This window comes from Perognathus longimembris, chromosome 8, assembly GCF_023159225.1.
Source record: "Perognathus longimembris pacificus isolate PPM17 chromosome 8, ASM2315922v1, whole genome shotgun sequence".
Taxonomy (NCBI): domain Eukaryota; kingdom Metazoa; phylum Chordata; class Mammalia; order Rodentia; family Heteromyidae; genus Perognathus; species Perognathus longimembris.
Genome location: NC_063168.1, coordinates 51,792,559 through 51,805,940, shown reverse-complemented (window position 1 = coordinate 51,805,940; position 13,382 = coordinate 51,792,559). Strand labels below are relative to the sequence as shown.

Sequence of the window (13,382 nt, the reverse complement as noted above, 5' to 3'; positions counted from 1 at the left end):
CATCAGACAGTTGCACCCTACAGGGCCTGATGAAACCCTGGCACACTAAGAGCTGGAAAGAACATGACACATTGTTAGATATTCTTCTGAGATTCTTCTTTGTAATAGCTATTCACTTCCTGGTTAATACATACCTGGACCCACATAAGTGGGATTTAGCTGTATCAGAAATTGACAAAACCAAAATTGTCCAGGGTAGTGACCTTGCTTTCAGATATAGCGGCAAATGCCTATGGAATTGTGTTGAATCTACCATTTTCAGGGACATCTAACTCAGTCTCTGTCTCCTGGTCCTGCCTGAGTATGAGAATCTGGAGCATGGAACCCGGCCTTTCTGGGCCAAGACTGGATTGCTCTTCCCTCATGAAGAGCTGCCTTCTGTCTTGTAGGAGGCATATCTTTGAGTCTTGGGTCTTTCCTGGCTTCTTGCCCTTCTCTCTCTGTCCTTCCTAGAGGGAGCCTGTCTGCTTCTCCGTTCTCACCCAGATGCTGTCCAAAGCTGATTTAATGTTGCCTTGTCCTCTTGGGGCTTCCTTGTTTCTAATTTAAGGGAGGAAGGTCCCAGCACTCCCTATGCACCTAATGTGATTTGTACCTATAAAATGCAGTGGCTACTGGCAGTGATTTTCTAGAGGAGCTTTTCTATCTAGTCCATTTTAAAGACCTTGAGAAATGGAGATACCTTATCGTGCTCTGGCAGCTTATTTCTGCTAGTCACAAAACACCATTAAAGTCCTTTTATGGGCTCATAACAAAATAGCCCATTGAAAGAGCATAATGGCCCTCATACTTTTGAATGCTCATCATTTCACCCATACTACAGACGATTTACGGTTTTTAGGGGCTCTATAGTAGGCTTTCATGTTTTTCATTAGGGCACAATCCCTGAGAAAGTAATGTTTTGTACCATATCCAAGGAGCATAGTTTGCAAATGTGAACATTCTCCAAATATTATTTTTGGAAATGATGAATGACAACTGTCATTTATATATCAGGACTTACTATATATCAACTTTTACATCCCTTAAGCTGAAAAGTGCTTCGTAGTCATTATGTTTTTGGAGTCTCCTCGTCTTCCTATGAAGGGTGTTAATCTTACCCCTACATCACAGATGATGGAACATAGGCTTAAAGAGGGTAAGTCATTTTTCCAATCCAGTCACATCTATGTAGAACCCAACTCTCTCCAACTCCACATCCAACCTCTCTATGTTTCTGTTGCTATGTCATTAGGAGGCTCTGTGTTGGCTTTAGACGCTACATTTCCAGTCTCCTCTGTGGCACCTTCTCCTTTAGTGGAGCTCTGTATTTGCCAGTGCTGCAAACCCTGGATATCAGCTTCTCATTTTCTCTTACGATACCTACCTCCCAGTGATCTTATCTAATGCTACAAGTTTAAACATCAACATGAATATGTCACCCATATGCTGACATCTCTGAATGTCAATCTCTAGTCTAGACTGCTTCTCTTATTCTTAGATTCACATATCTAACTGCCTAACTCATTGAGATTTCTAAGTGTCAGCTCAAACTCCATATGTCCAACACTTTTTCTACTACTCCCTCCAAGTATGCTTTTTTAAAAATTTTTGGTCAGCTTTGGGGCTTGAACTCTGGGCCTGGGTGCTATTCCTGAGCTCTTCAGCTCAAGGCTAGTGCTCTACCACTTGTGCCATGTCACTTCCCATTTTCTGGTGGTTAAATGGAGATAAATGTCTCATGGACTTTCCTGCCCAGGCTGGCTTTGAATCTTGACCCTCAGATCTCAGCCTCCTGAGAAGTAGCTAGGATTACAGGCATGAGCCACTGACACTGGGCTCAAGTATGTTTCTTCTCCAGTGCTCAGTACATGGTACACCAGAGATGTCTCATTGCCCCTCACCTGCTTCTTCCCACCCACTCAAACTCTGTTTCTACTACTACCTCAATGGCCAAGTTGCTGAGAAACTCCTTGTCAGGACAAGGGCAATAGCTTCCTGACTATTTTCCCTGCTTCCTACATACCATCTCCATCCCCAATCCATTTTTCTGGTAGCAGTCTGAATGACATTTTAAAAACCATTAATCAATGCATGCCCTTTCCCTGCTTAAAACTCTGCAAGGATTTTCTTTTGACTCAAGTGCAAACTCCACAGCCTGATTTTTAAAGCTGTACATGATATGGTACTGACTCACTTCCTTCTCAACTTCCTTCTGCAACTTCATCTCACACCATGTCTCTCTTTCTGTGAGTCTCTGTAGCTACCATGGTCTCCTTGTAGTTCCTCAGTGACAGAAAGCTTTCCCATGCCTCCAGCCCTTTGTGCTAGCTGGTCCTTCTGTTTGGCACACTCCCTGTGGTCTTTGGGTGCTCAGTAAGGTTAATTGGATCCCAGAGAAGAGTAGATTGGCTCTTTTGTTTGAGTACTAAAAATAATAACATGGAAAAATAAGTCATTAATGAATTATTTAGCCCTTTGTATTCATGATATGTAAATTAGATGGTCTTAGTACAACGGACAGTATAACAGCATTCATGTATTTGTATGGATCAACAGCAGGGAAGGGACTGCAAGGGTGTACTTAGCATGTGATGATCATGATTCATTACTCCTTCAAGGTAGATATTGATATCTATCTCAGTTGTACACACTTTTGTGTTTGGAGGTTGGGTACCTAGTTTGGGGAGCACAGGTTGAAGCCGTGGATCTAGAATACACATGTGTTCCCCAGAACCTAATGCTTGTGAGTAGAACCTATTGGGAGAGAAGGGTTGCAGGAAAGAGAAAGGAGAGAGGCCTGGAAAGGATACATAGCACCCCAGGAGGCTGTGAATTGGAGACACTAGACCAAGTTCTACCTTGGTTGTCAAACATGGCCTGAATGAGCTGAATCAAACCCTAACTACAAAACCTCGTATCTGCACACACAGATAAAGGTGGTGAATGTGGTTAGGTATGGCGATTAATGAGCTACCATCTGCTACCACATCACACTTTGAGTGGGACTTAACACGGTTATGAGTTTCTTTGAACATTGCCCCCCTCCCCCCACCTCCATATGTGCTTAAAGGATCCAAAAAGGAAATAGCTGAATCCAGGAATGTGAAAAAGAATGGTGACATTCTGCAGTGTGTCAATGAAATGAGAAACTTATCAGGCACTGTCTATTTCAGGGGTTTTGTGGTATTTTATGGTTCCACACATCTAGTTGGTGACAAAATGGCACTGTCAAGATGACTTGCCACAGGCATGGGGTATAGAAGAGAACCATGGTGTAAGTGCTACTTCTGGTATTTTCTTCTGGCTCTGCCCTGGAAGGGGTTCACACATATACAGAAAATAGTCCCTTTCTCCTACGGGCTTGCCTTACCCATATTCTTCTCAATGGAAACCAATCTTTCTGTACTAGATTTCCCTTGTACATTTTTGTCTGTAGCTCTGTGGCAGCATTCATCCCACACTATCCTCCCAACATAGCCTCTTAAATGTCTGTTTTCCTCCTCCACTAACCTAAATCTCCCCGAGGGTGGGGTCCATGTTTTCTTCATCCAGTGGGGCCTGGAACAGCCACTTTGCATCACAGGTGCTTGATATATGTTGTTGAATTAAAATAACATTTATCCACAAAAATTCTTAGTGATAACTTTCACATAAGAGATCTCAAGTATTTGGAGAAATGACATGCTGTAGCTCTGTAATAGACTTAACAATAAATGCTAAAACAACATCAACAACAATGTCTGATAGTACCAGAACAAAAACCCTTCACTTTTAAATGAAAGCTGGTCCATGGCTTTGATTAATCTATAGAAACGCAATTGTGAAACCCAAATGTTTGAAATAAGAAAGGATAATGCTTTAAATCTTGGCACTAGGACAAAAGGTGAAAGTCTCTTAGAATATTCATGGTCAGCATGGTTAGCTTAATGTAGGTATGTCAATAAATCATTGCAGTCACTCTGTGATACTTGGAGGTAGGTGTGTGTGTGTGTGTGTGTGTGTGTGTGTGCACGCGCGCCCTTTTCTTAAATAAGGAAATACTTATTTGAAGGACTTCTGTCTGTAAAGAAAATATGAATATCATAACACATGTAGATAATATGGTGCCTGTACTTGAAGAAGTCAGAAGCACTTTGCTTTCTAAACATTTAAACATGACTAATATTATCAGTTGTGATGGTTAAATGCTATGGGAATACTGACAATAATAAAGGACTCTAAGTAACATAGAGGATGGTTCTCTATCTTAGAGGGTCAGTAACTAAATATGATATAATCAAAGTGCCATTTGAGGAAGTTGCATCGGGTCATAATATCAATGATCAGGGTAGGAAGGGTTGATGCTGGAATCATGGGACCAAGGAGGAAGCTGTAGTCTTAATCCAGATGTGAGATACTAGAGGCACGGCCATGGCAAGTGATAGAAACATAATGAATGCCTCTCAAAGACATGTCAAGGGAAAAATATCTACATCTTGTTATAATTCTAAAATACTAAGTTGGAGTGGCTTATGTAACTTTGAAAAGGAAGAGAAGTTAGGGAGCAGCTAGACCATAGGGACATATAGGTGTTTAGTTTTGGACATGTTGAGTTCAATACAGCAAGACACCCGGTGGAAATTGTCTTACTCTAGCCCTGCCATGTTAGAACATGGCTATTCTTGGAGGGATTCACTGGGGCATTTGATTTGAAGACAACAACAAAGGGAAATTGAAGACAAATGAAAAACAAGAATAGTTTGAAAACATTGAGTTCACAGGACAGCTAAAGCTGAGACATGGCATTGTGTTCTGGCTGGATATTTGATCTCGCATCATCTTGGTTCCATGCCAGGCTAAATGCCTTCCTGCACCAACTATATTCTGGCTTAGACTACTGCTTCCACTTATCTGTAAGTGTCCAGCTTGTAGTAAGTCATTAGAATTTCTCTTTGAGAAACTCTAGGAGGCCATTGTGTTGGAGGGAGGTTGGAATAGTGGTCAACAAAACAGACAAACCCCTCAGAGCTGGGCCCCAAAATGTTGAAGCTTCCACATGTATAAGGCAGACAGAAAACCCAGCAGGCATATTCTAACTACAGTGTTAGCATCTCTGATGCTGTCTTCTTGGAAAAGTTTCATTCATCTTTTGACAAGTAACTCAAAAGTCTCTGGAGTCCCTCCAGGCAGTCTTTTCATTGTCCACATCCTTACAATATTTGCTTCTGATTTCTGCTCTAGTAATTGTGTCTCTTTCTGTCTGGGTCTTTTTCTTGACATTGGACTATACAAAACACCAAGATGGGAAATATTTATCTTCACATCCCTTGCTCTCCTAACAGAGTGCGGGCTAGAGGGGCATAGTGTGTTGTTGGAAGTATCCAACAGAAAAAAAAATTTAAGCCTGGATGGAGCATTTGTAGTTGGGGTGGCAAAGCCAGTGTCCGCTTCTGATGTCGCCTCCCTGCTGACGCTGCCGTTAGTGCTGCACCTGCAGGGCAGCGCTCTCGTTGCATGCTGCTGGCCCATATTTGTAATGTGCGACTTTTGTTTTTAATGAAATACTGTCAAGGGCAATCCATCATACTGTAGTAACCTTTGGATTATATGCTGCGACTGGTCTTAAACAGGGACATAAATGAACCCCAAGGATAAAGCTATTTTCTGAGAAGGGTCTGATCAAAGATGTCTGGCTAACCAAACAAGGCAGAACTGTATGTTCTTGTAAGTTGAACAGCAATGCCTGAAAAAGAGATTTGCTTCTGACTAGTTCTAGTTGGGGACAGGGTTATTGTGAGGAAGATCAGGTAACTCTGAAATGTGGCAGAATATGTATTTCTTGTAGTACATCAAGGTGAGAATATGACAAGGTAAGGAGATATGCTAAAGGGTTGCCAATCCTTACCACTCTCAAGGTTTGTAATAACTTTATCTGGAGAGCATTTTTTAATATAAAAGGACACATGACAAGTGAATTTTAGATATTAACTGTGAACTCAGCTGAAGGTATTCTCTGTGCATAACCATAAAGATCCAGGCTTTTACACACATCATGGAATACACATAAAAGAAAGCCTCTAAGTTTTTTATCATTTTGGTATAAATCCAGATAAAATTCCACTTGGTGAGCTGAGTGTTTTCTGTTAAGGGAAATCTTATTGCAAGAAGAACTCTAAATGAGGGACAAGGCAACAAACAGTACAAGAAATGTATCCAATGCCCAACGTATAATACTGTAACCTCTCTGTACGTCAGTTTGATAATAAAAATTTGAGAAAAAAAAAAAAAAAAAAAAAAAAAAAAGAACTCTAAAATTATAATCCTTTGTCTTCCTTAATTAGACTAGAGTCTCACTATAGTTCTTGCTGAAGCTGTAAGAAAATCCAAGCAATAATTCACATTGTCAGGTCAGCAGAAACGGGCACTGGGGTCTGACACAACTGAGCGATTTGCCTAAAGGATCTATCTGTGAACCGAACAGCGCAGGGCACACACACTCACGCGGGAAGCCATCCTCTGAAGATGCTGAGCAAACAGCCATGGAAATAAATCCCAGCCAGATTCTCATGCCATCTTTCCCGCAGAAATATATAAATCACATTAATACCGGCTGATGGGGGGAGGGAGAGACACACTAATTAATAAGTCCCATTAAATCATGGAGTAATGACATCTAGCATCTAATGAATGCCTCATCATCTCTTGGTCATTAATATTTCATAGCCTTTGAACACATGGATTGTCATCCCTGGGCTCAGGAAGTCTGGTTTTTACCATCTCTGTCGTGGTCCACAGGGCATCAATAGTACCAGGATAGCGCACACACAATGAACTCCTAGTACTGTGGGCCTCACGTTTCCTCATTTGAGAAAATGAGAGCCCTCCTGCGACTCCCGGAGTTCACTGCGATCACTGGGAAGAGCTCTCAGGCATTGACTTCGGTGGGCACCTCTGCTTTGGTGTTGACCCTCTCCTCTCAAGAGAGAACCGCTCACAGGAGAAAATCATTACTTTGATTTATTACTGGAGGCTTTCTTTATTCAAAGGCAATAATCACTTCGCAGAGCAGGTGCCATTGCAAGAGCGTATTGATCCTCCGTTCTTGTACAAAAGTCTAGAGGAGGCCATTGCTTTGGAGGGAGGTGGAAGAGTGGTCAAGATGACCCTCTCAGGGCAGGCTGGAAGGATGGAGTGGGAGAGAACCGGGGCTCCGGGGACACCGAGTGTCTTCTTTCAGAAGGGGCTGGAGTAGAGAGAAGGCTTCGCGCAGTGTGTGAGAGGGAAAGAAGGACCCCACGAGGAGCGAGCGAGCTGCCCAGGAGACTGGAAGATTGCACCGTTCAGGCGGCGGGAGACGAGGTCCCCGCCCCCCCCCGCCCCCCGCCGGGGCTTCTGACGGCGACTCCGAGGAGTTCAACGCAGACCCGCCAGCACCCTGGACAATCGGGATTCGCTCCTCCCTGGGTGCAACACGGGGCGCGGATCCCCACCCATGGGGACGGGTGACGAGAGGGACTGTGATGCTGGTGCATGTCTTTTAAGGTCGTTGGGGGGGGGGGCACGAGAGGGAGGCGGAGTGTTGGGGGCGGGGGGCGAGAGGCGCGGAGTGGAGAGCAGCGATCGAAAGGCAGAAAGCAGGTGCCGGGACGCGGAGGGACGGCGGGAGTGGGGGAAGCGTCGGGCAGAGTTGGAGAAAAGTAAGGGGAAAGTAGGGACGGGGCGCAGGGGAGAGGCAAGCAGGGGAGAGGAGGGGGTGGGAAAGTGAGCTGGGATCGCGGAGCGCAGGAGGGGGGGTGGAATCTGTCTAGCGAGGGAGGACAGACGGACCCGGAGGTGGGGAGGAGGGTGCCGGGCGGGGGCGAGGCGGAGGAGGGGGCTGCGAGGGGTGGGGGTGGGGGGCCGGGAGGGAGGGCAGTGGGAGAGAGGGAGGGCGCGCGGAGCAGAGCCGAGGCCAAGTGCATTGTGTCTGGCGGCGGCGCGCGGAGCCCACCGGGCGGCGGCGGCGGCGGGGCGGGAAGCCATGGAGCCGCGGGCGCTCGTCACGGCGCTGAGCCTCGGCCTCAGCCTCTGCTCCCTGGGACTGCTCGTCACGGCCATCTTCACCGATCACTGGTACGAGACCGACCCCCGGCGCCACAAGGAGAGCTGCGAGCGCAGCCGCGCGGGCGCCGACCCCCCGGACCAGAAGAACCGCCTGATGCCGCTGTCGCACCTGCCGCTGCGGGACTCGCCCCCTCTGGGGCGCCGGTTGCTGCCCGGGGTCTCCGGGCGCGCGGACCCCGAGTCTTGGCGCTCGCTGCTCGGGCTCGGCGGGCTGGATGCCGAGTGCGGGCGGCCGCTGTTCGCCACCTACTCGGGCCTCTGGAGGAAGTGCTACTTCCTGGGCATCGATCGGGACATCGACACCCTCATCCTCAAAGGTGAGCGGCGGGCGCGCCCCGCGCCGTGCGCAGCGCAGCCGGGGTTCCCAGGGGCGCGCGCCGGTCCCCGCGGCCACCACCTCCCCGGCCCGCCTCGCCAGCGGGGCCCCGAGCCACCCGTCACCCTTCCCCGCTGCCTCTGTTCCCGCCGCTCCATCCCTCTCCCTCTCCCTCCTTCCCGCCGGCTTGGCTCTGCTTTCTCCCTCTTCTTCCCAAGACTCCTTCAGCCTCACCTGCCCTGAGCCAGCTCTGGTTCACCCCTGGCCGCCTGTTCCCTTTCCTGCGCGCCCCTTCCTCTTTTCCTCCGGTCTTTCTGCGCCAAGCACCTGCTGGAAGCTTGCTCCCCGAGGGGAAACAATCACAAAGACCGATCGTACCCCACTAGGCTCCTTCCTTTAAGTTGCTTTCCGGTTAGGAAGGTCCTTTTGGAAGGAAAGTGGTGCTACCTCAGAGGAGGGGGAGAGGGCTTGCCCTTGGACGGCGGGTCATTTGTTATCACCTTGAGCTGATGTGGGCACCCCAGCCTGGTGGGCTGGTGGGGAGCCAAGATGGCCCGAGGAAGCTCCCTCTAAATACCCCAAGTGAGAGGTTTGTGTGGATTGCACTTCATCTATACCCGTAACTGGAGGCAGCTCAAGGCATTGAGGACACCCATGCCTTGCCACTTTCCTGATAACCCTTCACCCCCAACCCTCCGAGGCGGCCAAGGAGAGAAAATGGCCAAGCCCTTGAAAGTAGGGGAGCCCAGATTTGGGCCTAGGATCTCAGCATAGAACTCTCCATAATTGTGATACCTTGAAAGGTGGTTTGTATTGTTTAGTTATTTGACACTGGGTTATAAAGCAGCAGTTTGCTCTTCTGAAATGAATGCAACACCTGGCTCCCAGCGCGTGTAATCAGATACTTTGATTTGTGTGTGTGTGTGTGTGTATGTGTGTGTGTGATCTCATTCACATAGAAATACCCAGACTGACAATCCCATTTGTGATTCTTCCTTTAACTTTCAGAACTCAACCTTTAATAGATTTTTTTCCTTTCTGACAGAAATATAAATAAATAACCCTTTTCCCTTGGACCTATTATTCCACAAAGAAAAAAAAAGTCCCAATTCAGTACATTTGAAATGTTTAGTAGCAAAGGAACAGCTGTATATTGAATTACAGCTTGAAGTGGAATCGCATAGAAAGGAGGGAGTTAATAATGTGTTGGCCTTCCAAGTCTTGTTAGTTGGCATAGTCTTCATTTCTCAAATGTGTCAACTTCCTCCTTCCTGTGGCTAGCCCAGCTGGGAACTGCCATCCAAATCTGTCTGTATATGGAAAGACTCCAGCAGGGTGTTTTTTTTGGGAGGGGGGCATAGGAGTTTTGGATACAGGAATCTTCCTTCGGAAAGTGCACCTTTTTCTTGTCTCTCCTAACTTGCATCCAAATCTGATTTCTCCTCATGAAGACGCTGCATAATTAATTCTGATAGTGGCGTAGTACATGAACAAAGTGTGAGAACTGAATGTGGAGGCTGGGTTATGGAATGCTCATTTAGGCAAGGCAATTTTGAAAGCTAAGCAGTGTAGTCTGTCTTTGGAAATAACAGAATTGCATTTCCTTACACTGTATGCCTAAAGTATCTGATTGTGTGTAATTTAGATACAGTGTAGTGTCTGGAACATCTGGGCAGAGTCCAATTTCCAGCAGGAGAATGTCTCACAGGACACCTCGGTGAAAGCCCTGGTTAGCAGAGGTGTTCACATCTTGGGCATTCCAAGAATTTAATGATCTTAGAGATGGAAGGACTTCACCAGGGATCAGTAAGTCTACTTTCCACCTGTTATTTTAACTCCCTTCTACAATTTTTTGACAAGTGGTTGTCCAGCCTTAGTACATCCATAAGACACAACTCACATATTAGTTCAAAGAACTAGATTTTTCTAGTCACAAATGTACCTTTTAGATTAAAAAGAATAACCCTCAGTTTGTAATATTGATGGTGTGTGCATCATCCTTTGTGGAGAGTGCTGAAGTTCGATTGTAATTAGGAGGTAGGGGGTTCCTGGCTGGCTCTGTTACAAAATTGTACTGCATCTCCGCCACAAATGTCTTTTTGGCTTGGCCTTCATCATGGTCATCTCTAGTATTAGGCAGGCTGTTTTTTTTTTTTTTTTAAAGAGAAGTTTCTAGTTCTGAAATTTATCATTGTAAAGGTAACAATGCAATTCTAGCCTCCTAGGAAATTAATAAGTAGATAAGACATGTGGACCTTCTAGGAAAAGATGACACTTGACTATGATAAAATCTTACTTGGTCTTTGGGTGATGGCCATAAGTGCCTGGGTACTTTCAGTAGTATTTTACTGCTAACCTACTTTGGACTAGATACATAGTTCATCTGGATCTCCATTTCATCATCTAGGAAATGAATGGATGACATGATATGCCGTAAAATTCTGATTCTGTGGGGCTGGGAATATGGCCTAGTGGCAAGAGTGCTTGCCTCATATACAGCAAGCACCACATATAGAGAAAATGGCCAGAAGTGGCGCTGTGGCTCAAGTGGCAGAGTGCTAGCCTTGAGCAAAAAGAATCCAAGGACAGTGCTCAGGCTCTGAGTCCAAGGCCCAGGACTGGCAAAAAAAAAAAAAAAAATTCTGATTCTGTGAAATAGTCAGGGAGAGGACAATGTCACCGATACTTTCCTATCTGATATAGATCAGTTTGGTGAACGTTGTTACCTTTGTTTTGGCATCTGACATTACTGACTGTGCTATGGATTTCCTAAATGATTCATTTAAAACTAGAAATTGGCATTGCATCTAATTAAAACTGATGGATAACTTGTCCTAAGTTCCATCCTTACTATGCTCCCTGAATTACCTTTTTCATGAGTCCTAACATCATTTAGAAACTTTAATTATTTTGAAAGTGGACTCAGATGGGAGAGTGAGGAATGTTTGGAAAGAGAATATAAGAACTTTCTGTCATGTTTTGTGAGCATTTGAGAGGAAAATAAGTCAGCCTTTTTAATCTGGGAACGATGGGGCAAAGCCAGGTGGGAGAAGTTTGCACAGAGAAAGGTGTTGGAAAACATTTTCACAATAAGAATTATCTGCATTTCAGATTACCAGAGGCAAGACAAGTATTTCTGAGAGCTTTATAAGAGATAGAAACACACAATGTGGGCAATAAAAGATTAGTCTAGAAATGATGCAAATGGGGTCTAGAGCACTAATCTACTTAAAAGAAATCACGTGAGCCTAAAATGTATTGATCTCGATGGAAGGAATATTTGGGTGAATCATCAAATTCTTATTTTAGTTGCCTTTATGATTCAAGTTCACTTCTATCTAGCTCAGATCTTGCACTGTTTTAGGACTTCTAAGCAGAATCTTCAAGAAGAATAGAAAGTTATTGATAAGCCCTTTAAGAACTGAGATTGAATTGCTATACTGCTATGGTTCTTAGAATCGTCCAATCCTCAGAAAGTTCACCTTTTAATACCACAAACTCCACCAGTCCACATAACTTTTTCTTGCTCACCAGGATAACATGGGAACTTATCAAATACTTTAAGATATTTAGTTCTACAGCATTCCTGTAATTTATTTTTCAATTCAATAAAATGCCCACTGAAAGTCTATTTTGTGCAAGATAATATGAGTTTGACTACACATGGGAGATCTTTTGCATTTGATCCTAAATTATTCTTCTATATATGTTTCCTTAGCAACACTGAATGACTTTTGACCTTTGCCCCAAGGAAGGTTTGCTCTCTCAAAAGACTTGCTCTGGCAACAGGCAAATAGAGTCATCTTCCACCCAACAAGAAGAGGTTTCAAGTAGTTGAAGCACCCTGCGGTAGGAACTTGAATAGAACGGACTTAAAGCTTGGGAATTTGGACCCTCTGTGCCACTGATAATGCGAAAAGTTTGAAAGAAATCTTTATGTATAAAAGCCACTGAAAGCTTGTGAGGCAAGTGGATTTGACATGATGTATATAGAATCTCAGGAAATGAGAGGAGGTGACCTAGAGACAGGCTCTTCATTCATTTCGTCATCATCCAAATTGATTTTGGAGTACACAAGCCTGGGTATGGGAGATATACCTATAGTGAAATGAATCAAAATGATTGCCTCCTTAGAGTATAATTCAAGTAGTGAGTTTGTATTTTCTAGGGAATGATGTAATTACCCTTAGTAGGTTGTGGAAGATTACCTGACTGGAGTGGAGATCACATTGAGAAGGCTGATAGACCTCATTGGTAAACAGCAGAAAATAAAGCACCAAGCCCTTTGGGAGCCTTTTAGTCATCTATCAAGTGCAATCTGCATGTTTCAACTACTGGAGAAACAGTAAGAGAGGAAGACAGATGGAAGGAGACTCAGTTGGAAGTTTTGCATGATTCTCTATCAGTTGCTGTGAGCACCAATTTAAATATATAAATACTGGTGGAAACCGTGAACACATTATTTAGAACTTTGGAGAAATCAATTTGGAATAGCAATCAGACTCATTGAAATTGTGTTGGAGTTCCCATGTATTCTACTAGCTTTAACTTCAAAAAATGTTTTTTAATTAAAAAAATTCATTAGCAATAGTTAACATTACTTTCAAATATTTGTACTTTGTGGATGCAAATCAAGCATTAAGGTTATGTGCTGCTGACAGTAGACAAAAGGAAAATTTATGTGGTGGTGTTTTGTTTTTATGATGTTAAAAATGATAAGATTTCAGAAATGTGGAGATTAAAATTCTACACGCATAAAGTGAACTTGTATAAATCACTTGGGATTGAATTCTTGAGACTTGAAATAGAAATATGTCCTTGTGATTTTAGAAGCATTTTTCCTCTAATGAGATAAACAGACATATCAAAGACAGTGGGACATAAAATACTTTGTCATTTTGCTCTCTGTATGGAAAGGAAAGTAAATGCTTTAGTAAGAATTCATTGGATCTGCTCATCACTGTGCTAATGATTTATCTACTTCCTCTGTTGCTTATTCTCC

General features: G+C 44.3%; 1 protein-coding gene across 6 annotated transcripts in view; it reads left to right on the top strand.

Moving 5' to 3' along the window:
• Tmem178a (transmembrane protein 178A) overlaps nucleotides 1-13,382 on the top strand; it is a 251,150-nt gene that overhangs the window by 185,554 nt on the left and 52,214 nt on the right. The window contains exon 1 of one of the 6 annotated variants that reach the window (XM_048353077.1): nucleotides 7,935-8,381. The exons of the other annotated variants lie outside the window; for them this stretch is intronic. Within the exon in view, the coding sequence (XP_048209034.1) occupies nucleotides 7,982-8,381 (400 nt within the window). The 5' untranslated portion in view covers nucleotides 7,935-7,981. Of the gene's footprint in view, nucleotides 1-7,934; nucleotides 8,382-13,382 lie in introns of those variants that run through there. 6 annotated transcript variants of the gene reach the window in all.